The following is a 16,215-nucleotide window of genomic DNA, read 5'->3' as shown; positions in this document are numbered from 1 at the left end:
TAAGCAGGTGCTTTCATTAGAGACCTCTGTGTGGTGAATGCCAGGTGGATGGCTATGCGCAGAGCAAGGGAAACAGAGCTTTTTCTTGTCAATATTCGGTGAGGGATAGTTTGGAGAACGCCCCCCTCTCCACCACCCCCCCCCGCCCCCCCCCCCCCCCCCGGAGTTTGCGTTGTATTGCAAAATACTGTGAATTCCTGGCAGCCATTGCAGTGGCACACTCTGAGTGCCCCAAGCCTGGCAGTATAATCTAAAGGGAATGCAGTTGAATTGTGTGATCTATTGCTATATAAAAGGGGGCGGGTCACTCTGCTCGTTCCAGCTCCTTTTCTGTCATTACTGCTGCAGAAGCACCAGCCAAACGCAGCTGGCACGCCTCTTCATTGGCTCTTATATAATATGGGGTTTCACAGGGCACCGATGTAGAAATAAAGTCAAACATTCTTGAGGCAGACTCATATTACTTGTCGTATCACTGGTGCTCACTTCGCTGTGGGGTGTAGGGCTGCTCTCGGAAGGGTGATCTGTGGCCCTGTCTGAGTGAATTTTGAAAGGTGTGCAGGATGGCTCCAAACGAGATGAGGGATGAACTTGTTTTCTTTGTGAATGGTAAAAAGGTAAGGAAGATTCCAGCTTTCTGTCCGGCTTGCTCCTGGATTGCGGCTTGATTATTTATTTGTTCTAGTAATCTTTTTCCTCCTCTGAAGTTTTCTAGCACCAGCACAATTGTGATGACTTTTGAATATTAAATTATGAAGGCTATTTATTGCTTTGCTAAGTGGCTAATTCTCTTCTTTGACTTTACCTTGTGAATTATTAAAAGATATAATATATAATGTTCCTTTTACATTTTAGATTTGTTGGCAATAATTTACTGCAATTCTGAGGTAACAACTTTTACATAAAGATGCACTGACTTAATGCAGGCATTTCTACTAGAAATAATTTCAGTAATTACAGATCTGGAAAATGTAACTCAAATGTAAGCATCCATATATAATTCATATGTTCAGTAAGTAATTCTGACATTTGATTTTTTTAAAAGGGATTTAAGTGAAGTGTTCATTCTGTTTCCGTTTGAGAAGATAGAAAACTCTAAAATCAAAGCGCATTAACTGATACTGTTTCCTAGATCAACTGCTGACAATTACCTGAGAAGTGACAGTGTTTCACAGGAGGGTGGGGTGGTTCTTGCACTTGCTGGACACCTTTGAACAGTTTGTCCCAGAGCCTCCTTTCTCAGTTTGGACTTCCCCTGACTGGCATTGCAGCCTTGACTCTTCAAAAGCTTGTAACAAGTCAAGGCTGCCTCTTTTTTGAACTACGAGTACCGAGTTAGTTCTGTTGCTGAGCTCAGCTCGATGCTAGTTTTGCCCCACTACCTTCCCCTTGTCTAGATACGTGAGGAGGGAAACGTGCCAAAGCAGTTTCCAGCTGGGAACCTTGGGGAGGGGAGAGGGTTGCATGTCCACTGTGTACTGTGGAGCCAAGAGTTTGTGGACCTTCCCTGTGCACTGCTTAGGGGTAAATCACATGCAGCACTAAGTTTGGGCTAGAGAATGAATTTTTAATCCCTTGAGGGGTAGCACAATATTCTTAGTTGGTTACAAAGCTCTGTGCCCTGCCCTACAGACTGGCATAGGATTACTATCAGTTTTGCATTTGTTGATCTTTCGTGCTAATTTAATCAAGTGTAAACGTGGAAAAGATTGTTGCTACAATTAGGGTGTTCTACTTATGAATTTGGATCCTTAACTGGAATGGAATTTGAACTTTCCAAGGTACTAGAGTGTTTGATATCAAAGTTTTGTTTTATCTAAGTGTCAATAGTTAGGCGAAGAATTAAGTTTATTATGGATTATAAGTTAGTCAAAGAGCTCTTGAATGTAATGTTTATGTAGAACCCAGCCCTGGTTCTGGCATTTTATAACAGATGACAACTGAAGCTTTGCTCACACAGATCAGTAATGGTTCATATGTCAACATTAATTGACATATCAGTCGTTCATTGTTTCTAGAGGGAGGTGAAAACTTGAAGCTCCAAGTTAATCATGACTAGCTAATTGAGTCTGGTAATCGAGATTTTGAAGCAATGGCACAGGATGATCTGTGAATTTCATCTGATGAATTTTCTGCTATTATGGGCACAGGTGGTATACCATTAACTTGTCTTCTCGCTCTGTGAAGGTTTTAGAATTCAGATCCCTCCTCTGAACCCCGGTTTTTAGAGGGTGAACCGGGAGCTTTTTGAGTCTTGCAGTAGCAGGTTGCCACAAACAAGTCGGGCAATCCAGACCCTGATACAGGCCAAGTGTACTGTCATGTTTTCTTTTTGTGGTATGTGCTAATGAAAGAGAATTGTATTTCTGGTGCCAGACCAGATAAGGTTCAAAACCAACATGCCACTCATGGTAGGCCTGAAGAGTTTATAAACAAATTCCTATATATGTTTACAGCTGGTGCTTCAGCATTGGTTGGTGCTCAGGTGTTATAGGAGCATTGCTCTGTGTACATCAGTAGAAAAGCCCTTCTTCAGGGAGGAGGCTCTTGGCTAACATATGAAAATGTGTATAAGTCAAAGCAAAGGAGAAGAGACTGAGCTGCACACAGCTGGTTCTGTGGGACTCTCTTTTATGGATGTGGGGTGAGGCAGAGGAGGGGAGAAAGAGCAGCCTAGACCCTGAAGGCTAGCAGCAGAAGACAACCAGTTCCTTTTGTATCTGCTGTCTCTTCGTGCAATGTCCTGAAGCTAATGAACATGCTGTGAATAGCATTGCCCTTCACAGGGGCATTTCAGCAATTTTTATGGAACTGCAGTTCCTGTTTACAAAAGCTACATCTCAGAGCTGACCTTGTGCATGTGTAAAGGGGTTTATCACAGTGTGATCTTGGCAGTTGTTGCTAAAAATACCCCACCAGGGAACAATTAATACTACCAGCGGTACCAACTCATTCCACATATCAAGGCTATCTCAGCATTTTTCCCTGGTGGCTCATGGAACCAGGAGTGCTAGCAAAAGAGCAGGTTCCACTTGATTAGAGAGGAGAGGGCTTCCTGGGTTGTGCTCTACCCAGAGCATCCAGTGACACCCTTTTTTCTGTTCCCTTTTTTGAGTGTGCTGCCAAAGTGGCTTTAGTTACACCCCCACCAAATGCAGGTTTAAGAGAGAGAACTGGACTCATGGGCGAATCCGATCTGTGGCAGCAAATGTGGAGTTTATTGGGACATTTCTGCACATGAGAGGTTATGTGGTAGAAGAGGTGGTGGGAAGTGCCTGGGCTGAAACAGCAGGTAGCAAGTTAGGATATGGCTCCATCCATCTGGAATCCTGAATAAATATTCCAGCTGATTTCTTGCAAAGAATGTGATGGCATCGCCAGTGGGAAAGGTTACTGCTGTGTGAATTTGTGACAACTTGACATTGCTAATGGGCTGCTGATACTCTGTCATAGTACAAAACTGCATGATAAGAGGTGGTTGATAAGATAGGGACTTGCATGGCAGCAAATCCTTCTCCCTTGCATTAGCCCAGTTTGCAATGTTGTCAAGAAAAAGTCTCCTGAGAACAGCTGAGCATACTTCACATTCAGGATCGTTTATTTTAAGCACCTGTTTACTTCACTGGGCATAACGCTTGTCACATAACTAACACAGTTATCTTGGTAGTCTACCTAGACTAGAATGGAAAACAACACACGCAATTTAAAGCTAATAGTGGCAATTTTGTTTTCCTCAGCTGACAAGTCTGTCTCATGCATATGTAGCATGTAATTTTAGTTCAAACACGTGGAGTCAATATTTCTGTTTTCTATCCTGAATGTTAAGAAGGGGTCTATACTGGAAGCCACATTAGACCTCTTCCAAACCCTGTGGATGTTTGATTGCAGATGGGACCAGCCAAAATACAGGATTTTTTTGAGCTTTGGGACCCTCTGGGTCCTACATAAACAGTGAATTACAAGTTTTCAGTGTGCTGGTTTAAAGCAGAACAAAATGTTCTCATGACCAATAGCAGATTTACATTGTGTGGTTATATTCAGTTTGTTCATCTGTGTTCTAATCCTTTTCCCTAGTAAATGAATTTAAAATCTCTCATTGACTTCAGGAATACACATTCACAGATTTTAAGTTCCTAGGGGACCTTTACCTTTGACTAGTCTGACTTGCTGTGTGGCAGTCTAGTTAAAACCTTTCACCTTTTCTTCTTGCAACTAATTGGGTGACTAAAGGCTAGTGATTGAATGGGAGTTGTTGTTCAGAAAAGCATCTGTTTCTTATTTAAAGACCCTAGCAGATGGAGAGCTTAGCATGTTGTTTGGTAAACTAGAAAAGTTTCTGTTTTCCTTTTTGTTCCTTTATTTACCTTGCTCAACTACTGTTCTTTTAAATTGAAAAATGCTTTTTTTTAACCTTCTGCGAATACTAATTTAAATATGATGCCTTATGTGGTAAAGGCAAAGTTATCTGAGTTAGTGAAAGGCAGGTAGAGAAGACAGCAAACAAAATATTTATTGAGATCCAAGTTTTGAACAGGAAATCATGGGGAAGTGAGTTCAACACCTCTCTGGACCGGCCCACGGGCTCTAAGCACATAGACTTTTGCTTAGGAACTTGTTCCATGTGGTACTTAAAGCTTGAAGAACTGTAGGGCCAGGCTGGGCTCCCTGCTGAGGCAATCTGAGTATTTAAGATTCCTAGAATCAGTAGACAAATAGATGTGTAGTACAAACTGAGCGTGTATAGCAAATTTGTTGGGAATCGTTTGACTGTCAGTGCCATCCTAACATTTCCAACAAAGTTTCTTTCTGCATTTGATTAATATTTAAGTTACCCCATGCAGTAAAATCCACAGTTTTGAGTCTGTCAAAACGTAGCTATCAATCTGTTGTATCTGGGAATATGACATTTGTTTTAAAAAAAGAACAAAAAAACCAAGAAGTAACTGAGCAAAAAGGAAATATTTCTTTAATTACAATATCTACATGGGCTGATCCTACTCCCCCTGAAAGCAGTGGATATAATTCAGTTTCCCTTCTGTACAAGGACAAGGTGAGCAAGAATTGTTTTGATGGGTAAAATATTAAGCTGTGAATCATATTGTTCTGGGCATCAGACAAGAGAAGATGTTATCCCACCCACAGGGTTTTAAAATATTTTAAGAACAAATCACAGCAGGTGATTGTAACAAACCACTGGAGGAATGATATGTTGGAGGACAAAACCAGCATCAATGACAATGAACAATAAGCAGTAACAGTAAAATGTTCTTACTCTGTGGCCAGCAAGAGAGACTCATAAACAAGCATCCCCTCACCGGGAATGTGAGTGCAAAGAAATTGCTCCTTGCTCTCTGACGTGTGATATTTTGTTTAATCCAGAATGTCCTCCAAACTCTTACCCCTTATCTCCATCTGATCCCAAGTCTCTGCCAGCATTGCAGATATACAGCTATGGTGGAGCAGTTTGAAGTGGCTGAAGTAGGAATCCTGGGCTATTGGTTTGAATAGGGTAAGAAAGTGGATTGTTCAGGACGTGTTCTACTGCATAGTGGGAGCCACTTTCTGATAAAGTTGAGCAAAGGTTTGACTTTAAAATTTAAAACATGCTTAAGTACTTCACTGAAATTGTGTGGAGCTGAGTGGCTAAATGCTTTGCTGAATGAAGGATTAGGCCCGTGTTTTATTTCTTACTTAAATTCCTGAAAAGGAGCTATTGGGCCGAACTTTAAATTGCTTGGTGAGAATACCTAATGGAGTTCTTCTTGGATTATTTCAAGAAAACTTCTTGAGACATTTCTTTGATCTAAGCATAGAATAATCTCGATAGTCTTTAACCGTCTGGAAAACTATTCTGAAGCTTTTTCTCTGTGCTTAGCTATCTTGGAAGCTGCTTTGGAAGGGTTTGCAATGGCCATTGGCACAGCCCTGAGGAAGAAACTCAGCTTGACAGTAAGAGCGTGAGTTGCTGGGGAAGGGTCTTGGCCTATGAAATGGCTGTGAAAGGCCTTTTGTCCATGGGACACCCCTAGTCACAGGCATTTTTGGAATTATCTGCTCACATCTATCTGTTTACCAAACTACTGCAGAGGGATGTATGTGCTTACTCTGAACCAACTGGTCGTGAGAGAGCCAATGTATGCTCTTGTTTCTATGCATCCAGAAGGTGAGGGAACAGGAGCACTCTGCTCTGAAAGCAGCAGTATGGGTGCTGCATGATTTACAGCAAGACATCCCCAAGCTAGATGAATGAACTCTGTTTTCTTGTAGATTATCCCTAGTGCAGGAATGAGATGTGCAAGAAATGACCAGTTGTGTTTTGTAGCAGCAGCTTTATCAGATAGTTCTAAAAACATGGGCTCAAATAGGAAGTATGAACCTTGTCTCTTTAGAATAACACTGTCACGTGTCAAAGGCATAAAATTGAAGCAGTACAGAGGTTGTGAAGGTTTCTTATCAGTAAGAAAAAAGGCTTACACAAATGACCTCTGTTTCAATTTACCCTTCAAACTGGGAGTGATTAATTTAAATAAACTGTAACTATTGTACTTAGGACTTGCACAATGTAAGAGCCAAGAACACATGATTACATTTTGGCACACAGTGAATTTGGAAAAGTTTCTTGATACTATTAATAACAGAAAAAGGGGAAGACAAGCTCTGCAGCAGAACTTTGGTTTCTGACCATTGGGCAGAGGTTGAAGTAAAATCTAATTTTATGTCTAATAGATAACTGCTAATAGCGTTGTTCACTAATAGGATGGAGCTGACTCAAAATGTGCAGAGAAAATTTCTCCTTGGTTGGAATTTCAGGTTTAGCATGGCTACTAATGTAACACTGATTGATTTAACATTAACAGGGAAGAAAGAGAAACTTGAAGATGATTGGTACTTGCTATCTGTCCAGCCGTACCTGCATTGGTCATGTTAGGGTTTCCTCTGCTGTTTTTTCTCGCTGCAAAGTCTGTTACTGATGTTATTTCTGTCATTCTGTTTATCTTCTTGTTTTCTCTTTCTCTGTCTCTTCTAATAGTAAGAAAGAGAAGGGATATGGGTCCGAGATGCATCGCCAATAAAGATGAGATGCAATTTGGGGAGGTGTCAGAAATTCAAAACTCGAGTACAAAACACAGTTCTTCCTCTGCTCACTACTAAGTCTGTTTGCTATTTTTGATGAAGAGTTTTTTAAGGTTTGCCTCAGTGTGCCATGACTGAAAAAACTCTGATGTATTTAATGCGTATACTTTTCTCTGTCACAATAAATTCAAGGAAATGTTTTGTCTGGATACATGACCAACATTGCTGAACCTAGTTGGGGGAGTTAATCAGTGGTTCTGCTCCTGCTTTGGAAAAGAAGTTGCAAAAAGTCCAAACTTTCTCCTTCCAACTAACATACCTGTGTTGTAAAGTGTTCTGTGTGTAACAGTACCTTTCCCTTCTTGCAGGTGGTGGAAAAAGATGTGGACCCAGAAACAACTCTGCTAACCTATCTACGAAGAAAATGTATCCAGTGTCAGAAGAAACTGCAGAAGGCTTTAAATGCCTATGGCATTTCATAATTGTTTACTGTTCTGCCTGTCACTTGAGTGCTAGACAGAACTTGTGCACAGAGTATAAGAAGGAGTGCTCTTCATGGTCTGGTATTTCTTGCTGGCAAAAATTACAGCTGGTATTCCAAGCTTAGAAAATAGCAAATTTTAAATAATATACTTTAAATAAACTTCAAATAATTTATTAATACTTTAAAAGCAAAAGTCAGAATTGTTAGGAATTAGAATATGCTGGAACGAAAGCAATATTGAGATGATAATAAAATGGAAGGAAATTTAGGTTTATTCCACATAAATCATAGAGAATTTTCTGGCTAAAACTTTACAACCACTTGAGCTGCTTACATCCAATAATTTGGATATTACTGGATAGTTAATATCCAATAACTTGATTATCCTGTGGCCTGTTCATCAGATGATCCAGGGATGCAAACTCAGAGGCAGGGGTTCCCACCGCATACTGTGGGCCTGTTTACGTGAGCGGATGCAAGCAGTCACGTTTCACTCCTGTTTGAAACTGGTCAACACATGAGTCAGATTAGCTTCAGGAGCTGGGTAGCTATTACTGTGATGACCAGGCTGGCTATACTAGGTCTGGTTCAGTAGGTAGTGTCATTCCATGTTTTCTGAGGTTTTGTCTGACCAGCTGGGAGTGTACGTATGCCAAACTGTTCACATCTGTGTTGGTGTATTCCTTAAAAAGAATCATGCATACTTATTTCACTATGTTGCCATGTTCTATTTGTCTGGGATCTGAAAGAAGTATGAGGATATAAATCACGCTCCTCTTTTGGGTTTCCAACAGAACTATCAACAGCCCTATTTTGTCTGACTGTACCTTGGGTGGATAAAGTTCAGGAGATAAAATAAGTGGCATGACTCTTGTGCCTGTGTGCACTTCTTACTGCTAGACATTTTATGTCTAATCTTCTTAATATCTAATGCAAATAGCTTTTATTAATAGCTCTGATTATCTTTATAACCTTCTGATCTTCTACATGAACATTCTGGTGACCTTATTTTGTAGATGTCTTGTTAGGGTCAGGCAAATACTTTGAGAAAGATGTTTCATTGAGGCAGATTATCACTGTTGTCAAGAGAAACATTGGATGGCATAGGAAAGCTATATTTCTGCTGAAGCAGATGCATGATTGCATGAAAAGTGGACATGGTGCTGAGGGACCATGGTGGACTTTCAGTGGTGGACTTGGCAGTGTTAGGTTTATGGTTGGACTCAATGATCTTAAAGGTCTTTTCCAGCCTAGATAATGTGGTGATTGCTATGAAATTAGTCAGTTCCAGAGTCTTTGCAGTGAAGGCAAAGATGATTTCAGTTCCCTACATCATGATGCCTGTTGCTTTTCTCAGGCCTAAGTTGGTTATCTCAGCAATGTGTCCATTGCCAATGAAAGCAGCTGTTCTTTTCCCACCAAAAGTCTCTCAGCATTGGTCAGTCCTCTTCACAATAAATAACAGCGTGTAATTACCTTCTAATGAGTGAAGGAACCCAAAGAGGAAGTGACTCAAGGAATTCTCTCCTGAAATCCCTTTGCGGAACGCTTGATGTAATGTTTGAGTGTAAAGTACAGACGTGTGCTCTGCAGCCTGTCGAGGAATCTGCTTAGGCCAGTCCATACACTTTGTGAATTCCCAAGTGTCTGTGCAGTGGTTCTGTGCATCTCTGCTAGTTCTGGCTCTCAGTGTCTCCCTCCTGTGGTTTTATGGCAACCAGGCTACTGGGGAGTGTGCTTGGCTGGTTTTGTCCCCAGCGATGGGGAAGTAATTGTAAATGTGGCCTAGAGAGAAGCTAGGGTGGCCAGACCACGACTCTTGAGATGCAGGTAATTTGTGAGCAGTTCAAGTACAGCTCCCATGTCAGTGCTAAACTGTGTGACTTGTGTCACTGACTGCTCTGCCTGGGTGCCTTCTGGGTGGTGGGAATCGCCAAGCGTAGGAAGAAGTCAACCACCATTGATGAGAGATTCTGAAGGAGATTCTGAGAGATTCTGTCGCCATGTGTCTCAGGGATGAGGCTGCATGCCTGAACAGCTCCTGCTCAGGAGCAAAACACTGCTCAAAACACTCCTACTGAGTGCTTTGTCTCCCTTATGTCATTTCCTTCTCTGAGTCTAATGGAAGGTGGGAACTGTTGAAGTTAAGAAATTTTGTTTATTCTGAATCTATTGGAATGCAGATTGCCTCCTTATTAGGGCTTTGGGTGTTGATCTCAAAGCTCACATGCTAGCATTTGAATCTTTGCTTATGTTAAATTAAGTTATTAAGCAGGAAAAAATGAGTGCTTGGTTTCCAGCAAGAACTTGTTGCTAAGGCTTGATTGACAACTGTTTGAGCAGGCTTCTGCCAACACTCTGTGTTTTCCTTGATTCCTGTTCTCTCAGTGGGCCTATGTGGAACCAAACTAGGCTGTGGAGAAGGTGGATGTGGTGCTTGCACTGTTATGATATCCAAGTATGATCCCTTTCGGAAGAAAATCCTGTATCCTTTGCAATCTGAACTCGTCAACTGAGAAATGAAATGGGGACAGATCCAGGTTCTTGACATTCCAGAAGTGGTACTATTTTAAAAAAAGGTTATATAATGTATGTTTTTGCCAAAACATAATTTTTCACTTTCAGAACATAAACTCAGAAGGCTAAGGCAAGAAAGTATTTTTTCCTGCAGCATTGCACAGTGCTGATAGGGAACTATTTCATTGTGCCCTGAAATATCTGCACTGACTTTAGCACGCAGGCTATCTGCCATTTCACAACTCAGAAAACCTTTCTTGCAATGTAATATAACTTTTTGCTGTGATGACCCAAATGATGGTTACTGTAATAAAATAAAATCTTTATTGCTATTGTATTACTACAATTATCTGGTTTCTGTATGCCAGCAGATATTAACTTCTTCTTTACTTCTATTGTAACCTTCAGAATAACTCTTCTTTCCTGAGATATAAACTTTTTCCTTCTGTTCTCTCTTTAATTAATTGAAGAGTGAAGCAGTGGAATCAAACAAAAAGGGGAATGTAGAGAGAGGATGAGGCACAGGGACAGACTCCAGTTTATTTTTACTGTGGGTAATGGAAAGCACTGAAATCTTGCATATATTTGGAATAATGCTGGGACATACTTTAACTTGGGATCATCTAACTTAGCGGTTCTGCTTAGTAACGTAGCCTTGAATACGACATATTTAGGGTCATTATTCTGTCTTGATAGAAATGCATTAAAGTAGCTAGTTCCTATAAGAAATTTCTCAACATTATTCTATTTTACCTTCAGCCTTGACTTTTTCCCCATGTCTACCATCTAGAAATGGTTTCCTAGGTAAAAAGCCAATAGCTCCGTGCTCTTATTTAACTTTGCGAGTGGGCTAGGCCAGCTGTGTAACATCTTGATATTTGTAGTCTGCCTCTGTAAATTACTTACCTGGGTTCTGTAGGTTAACATGGAACAAGGATGTTTAAAGTTGTTATTTCTAGATCAAATCCTATGGTGCATACTCACTTTAAACTTCAAGTGAAGTTGATGAGAACTTTGGCTGAGTAGGTGCTGTAGGATTTGGCTTGTAACTAATACCTGTATCACATCTATTTAAGTCCTCCTGTTGTGTCCACTGCTACAGTTTCTGAGTAACTCTTCAGTCCTCCTGTTCCATTTTTCCTTTGTTGAGCAGCACTGTCAAATGAAATGCCCTTAATATATTATTTTAGCCACCATACTGCCAATGCTTGCCTCTTCCCTGTCTGTGCCCTCCATCATGTAGCTGTAACTACTGTTGAAGGCATAGGAAACACAAAATCCAGGCTGCACCCAGCCCAGGTAAGCTATTAATACTGGTAACTTTAAAACCCTCTATCCATGTTTTCTTCTTACATTAGTTAATCCTGTTCCAGGGTGTTGGGACGTCCATCATAATGTTAAAGCCAGGAGTTTGACTTTCCACGAGTAGTCTTTACTTGCAGGAATGACTAAGTGATGGAATCAAAACTCCCAGGTCGATGCCGTAGCTCTGTTATGCCCTAACAATTTAACTGTTGCTATCCTGGCTGAACTGCTAATGCTTTTGTGCTAGGGCTATGTGGTGGCTGTATTTGGTCCACATCCTGGGTCAAATCCCAGGATCTGGGAACGCTGATCTTGTGGTGAAAGCCTATGTAATGACCTGGAGCCAGGAAACCTCAGTTAGGTTTTCGCTCTCCTATGGCCTTCCTGAATGACCTTGGTTTCTCATCCTGCATAGTTAGGAACGTTCCCTGCAGTAGTGCAGTAAGGATTGGTTCAGTGATGTTTCTGGAGTCCCAAAATACTCTTTGTGGAGAGGAGTGACAGAAATGTGAAGCCTTGCTCTTTTAACAAGGTGTTATAATGCACTTTTTATGAAAGCAGACTTGCCTTGGGTTTGTCAGAGATACTGCTCCTTTAAGGGAAACTGTGATTCATCTCAGTTTGTACAGTGGGTAGGACTTGTGCCAATATCTATCTAAGACCATAAACAACAAAGTGAAAAGTAAGTTAGACACGCGTGAAAGGATGACCTTTGTTTTCTTGACTTCTTTTCCTTACCTTTCCTGACAATCCTGATAGCTAAGCTTTGAAATTCAAACTCAGGTCTATTCAGGTAGCCCCAACCATTCTGGCCTGGTAAATCTGAAGAACTCTTGATCTCACTGGACGCTTCTAGTTGCCTTCGGTTGCATTGGGAGTTCAAAGCCTAGATGCAAAGTTTTCAGGGTGTTCTCTTCTTTGAAGTCTGCTTCACAGATTAATTGACCATCTCATAAGAGAACATCTGGTGATAGTCTTAGCACCTCTGGTGAGATTGTTTGGTTTTTTTTAACAGAGATGTTACAGAAACAAGCACAACAACGAACTCACCTTGATATTATGAGCTGATGGTTGTTGTTACTTTTTCTCAGGAGAGAATAGCAAAAAGTCATGGGTCCCAATGTGGCTTTTGCACTCCAGGCATTGTCATGTCCATGTATACGTTGCTTCGAAACAATCCTGAGCCCAAAATGGAGGACATAGAAGATGCTTTCCAAGGTAATACTCATAGTCCTGCAGAGATGCAACCTGTTCTACTTTCATTACATCTGCTTTACCAACTGGGATGGAGGTGCACCTTTGTTTAATGTATTTCATTAAAGATAGCTGATTGTTATGAGGTTAGGAACTAGCTTTTCCACTAGGAGACTGGCCGGGGGCCAGTGAACAAAAGTGAATAAAAATCGCCTGTGGAAAATTTCATAGAAGCTCATTGTTTGTCCTGAAGCAGGGGCAAGTGGCATCAAGTCTTGGATAGGTGGCCTGTCCCTGGAGGGCTTATAAGAGCCTCCACATCTCCTTGTTTATTCATTGCTGTCATAAGAGCCTGCAGAGGTGACAGCGTCTGGGCCAGCCAGCCTCAAGTAAAGGACCAAGAAAGCAGTATACATGATGGAGTGGGGCAGAATTCAACTGTGTGAATCATCTGAGAGGCTGCTGTTATTGCTGGGGTTAGAGATGTTACCATACTTCCTGCAGTGACCCGAGAGGAAATCAGATGCAGGAGAAAACAACCTCTTTGTAATTCAGGAGACTGGATAGTTGGTATACTGATTAGACTCTCACACTTGAGATAAACGAATACTTCATAAGGCAGATTGATTTTTGTTTGGTTTTTTTTATTTAATTAATTTTAATTTAAAATTTCAACAAAAAGAGATGGTAGTATTGTTGCAAGATGAACTTTTTCTCCTCCTAGGTTTTTCATTAGCTTTATCTAGATTGACAAGCTTTTCAAGAAACAATAAAATGTTCTAAAAGAAAAGCCAAGTGACACTAAATCTTTACCCTTTTGCTCTGGCAATGCAGGGAACTTGTGTCGATGTACAGGGTACAGACCCATTCTGGAAGGATACAGGACATTTGCTAAAGTAAGTGGCTTCAGATAATGTTTAAAAAAATCTGAAAGGCTGTCTTTCTCTCTGTTACTAAAATACACCGTGAGCTGAACTGGAGAAGAAGGAAATGTACGTGATACAATGCAGCTCCAACTCTTGACCCCTTTGTATGTGCTTCCTGCATTAATAATGCAGGAAGACGAACTCCTTTACTCACTCTGGTTCTTGTAAGTGTAGCACTTTAATAAGATCCACCTGATGGTCCCTTTTGGGATCACAGGTAATCAGACTGTAATTCTTTTCTGTAAGTCACTGAAAAACCCAGCATTTCTGCATAATACTGCTGCGGATAATCCCTGACGTGAAAAAGTGTAATGGTATGGTGTGCATATAGGGACATACTGTGGGAGAATCTGATGAGAAAGTTGCTTTCTTGAAAGATGAGCTGCAGAGCTGAAGTAGCTCTGGAAAGAAGTTGAAGTCACTGCTGTATAGTTCTTGCCCAGAACTCATCTGCTGGTATGGGTGAGGTACAAAGCTTTGCCGTAAGTTTTGTCTAGTCCCTTTGTTCCTGAAAAACTGCTGTAGGCTGTGAAGAAAAGTAGATCATTAGGTACTTCAGTGATTACTAGCCACTTACGTGGCTACACTGGTACTAAATATCAAAAGTAAAGAATTTAGAATGCTGCCCATTAATTTCATTTTATTATCCAGAATTATGATGAACAAAAGAGAATACAAGCAGGAGTGAAGGTCCATTACAAATGGTTGATAAACCCAGTCAATATAGTCTACTTGGATTTCCAACAAGCTTTCAACAGTGTCTCACCAAAGGCTTTTAAAGACAATAAGCAGCCATGGGATAAGAGGGAAGATCTCTGTATGGATGAAAGATTGGTTAAAAGGCAGAAAATGGCAGGTAGGAGAACATGATGCATTTTGCAATGGAGAGAGGTCACTGGTGCAGTTCTGCTGAGACCTGTGGTGGAAGGAAGGCTGTTCAAGATATCCCTAAACAAGGTGGAAAAGAGAGTGAGCTGTAATATAAGGAAATAAGTTAACTAATATCAAGTTACTCTGGGTCGTTAAGACAGGAACAGACTTTGAGGAATTTCAGAAGGACTTTATGAACCTGAGAGACTGAAGAATAGAATGGGAGACAAAACTCAGGGCAAATAAATGAAAAGCAATTTACAGAGTGAAAGTCAGTCCTCATTTCACATATAAAATGATAGGCTGTGAGCAGACACAAGATCATCTTCCTGCATGCAGGAAGATGATCTTGGGGGTGTGGTGGACAGTTCCACAGAAGAATCAACTCAGTGCTCACTGTCAATCAAAACAACACTTCAAAGGATAGAGAACAAAAAAGAAAACACTGCTATGCTACTGTGTACATCATGACTCTTCGTACAGTGGAGTACTCTGTGCGGTTCTGGTCCTCTCATCTCTAACACAGTATAGTGGAATAGGACAAGATTCAGAGAAGTGGAATAAGGATCCACATCTGTGGTAGTCTGGCTTCTGTACAAGGAAGCATTGAGTAGGCTGAGATGCTTCAGCCTGGGAAAAAAAAGTCAGGGAGAGGCAGGGGCTCTACATAGCCCATATACTGATTTGTGTTGACCTCTGATAGAGATCTACGAAATTGTGACTGACAGGTAGAATGCGGACAGGTATTTGCTGTTTGCTACCTCTTCCAATACAAGAGCAAGGTGTCAAGAAATGAAACTAGTAGGAGTCAGATTGAAAAAAAAAAAAAAAAAAAAAAAAAAAAAAGGGGGCAGATGGTCTGCCAAGTGCCAGGTAGCTGACCTGCAGAACTCACCAAAGGGTGTTGTGGGCACCAAAAACTCACACAGGCTCCAGGGGAGACTGAGCAGGTACTTGGAGTTACTAAAGAGACAGAAACCACACTGGGCTAAGGTAGTCCCCTGAGCTGAATGAGATTGGATGCTGGTACTAGGTGTTGTATTGTATGTGTTTGTCCCTTTTACTCTTCTCTGGGTATCTCCTCACAGTTCCAGGTGGACCACAGGTACTGGCTGAATGGTGAGAGTAGTTCTAAACCAGAACAAGGGGTCTGCCAGTAGACTGGACCTGACCTAGCCATCACATTGCGGGACATGGCCTTCTATTCGCAGGGGAAACACCTACTTGCTTGGCACCTTCCATCTCCCATTTCTGCTTTGGATATAATAAATGTGGGATCAATTTCTCTCAAAAGGGAATCAAGTCTACTTCATTTCTTTGGAATCTGCACGTTTTTCTCAGAACAGTTTTTGTCCCTGCAGGACTGGAATTGCTGTGGTAGAGTAGCCAATGGCACTGGATGCTGTCGTAGTGAGAGGGAAAATAGCATGGTAAGCTGAATTTTAAAAGCCATAACCTCAATTTGGAATATAGTATTAGAGTTTTGATGTATTAGTCACCTCTCTGGCTCTACTGTGGTGCAGATGTTCAGAGCTGCGTGAGCTGGTTTGAATGTCTGTCTCTTGGGAAACGCTGTGACTGCATATGTCCTGGTTAGCCATCATGACACAGGTTTTACAACAGTGAGCTAGATATGTTCCTTTTGAACCTGTGAGGTGTGACACATTTGTGAAATACCATGGTGACAACTGTAAGCAATGTGTTACCAGCTTCTAGTATATTGAAGCACTCCACCTTTCAGTGAAAACAGATCTAAAATCCAGTTAATTCCCCAGTATGATCTTTCCCAAACTTTGCAGTCCAATGACAAACGAAGTTATTTAATCGCCATTCCAATAAATTGTA

At 41.1% G+C, this 16,215-nt stretch overlaps 1 protein-coding gene across 1 annotated transcript in view; it reads left to right on the top strand.

The window, feature by feature from the left end:
• Positions 1-360: 360 nt before the first annotated feature.
• Positions 361-16,215, top strand: part of XDH (xanthine dehydrogenase) — a 50,777-nt gene continuing 34,922 nt past the window's right edge. The window contains exons 1-7 of the mRNA XM_054195113.1: positions 361-617; positions 7,443-7,500; positions 9,947-10,043; positions 11,266-11,374; positions 12,472-12,598; positions 13,409-13,470; positions 15,732-15,800. Coding sequence (XP_054051088.1) covers positions 564-617; positions 7,443-7,500; positions 9,947-10,043; positions 11,266-11,374; positions 12,472-12,598; positions 13,409-13,470; positions 15,732-15,800 — 576 coding nt within the window. The 5' untranslated portion in view covers positions 361-563. The remainder of the gene's footprint in view (positions 618-7,442; positions 7,501-9,946; positions 10,044-11,265; positions 11,375-12,471; positions 12,599-13,408; positions 13,471-15,731; positions 15,801-16,215) is intronic.

This window comes from Rissa tridactyla, chromosome 3 (assembly GCF_028500815.1).
Source record: "Rissa tridactyla isolate bRisTri1 chromosome 3, bRisTri1.patW.cur.20221130, whole genome shotgun sequence".
Taxonomy (NCBI): Eukaryota; Metazoa; Chordata; class Aves; order Charadriiformes; family Laridae; genus Rissa; species Rissa tridactyla.
The sequence above is the reverse complement of the archived record's forward strand: the minus strand, read 5'-3'. Positions and strand labels throughout refer to the sequence as shown.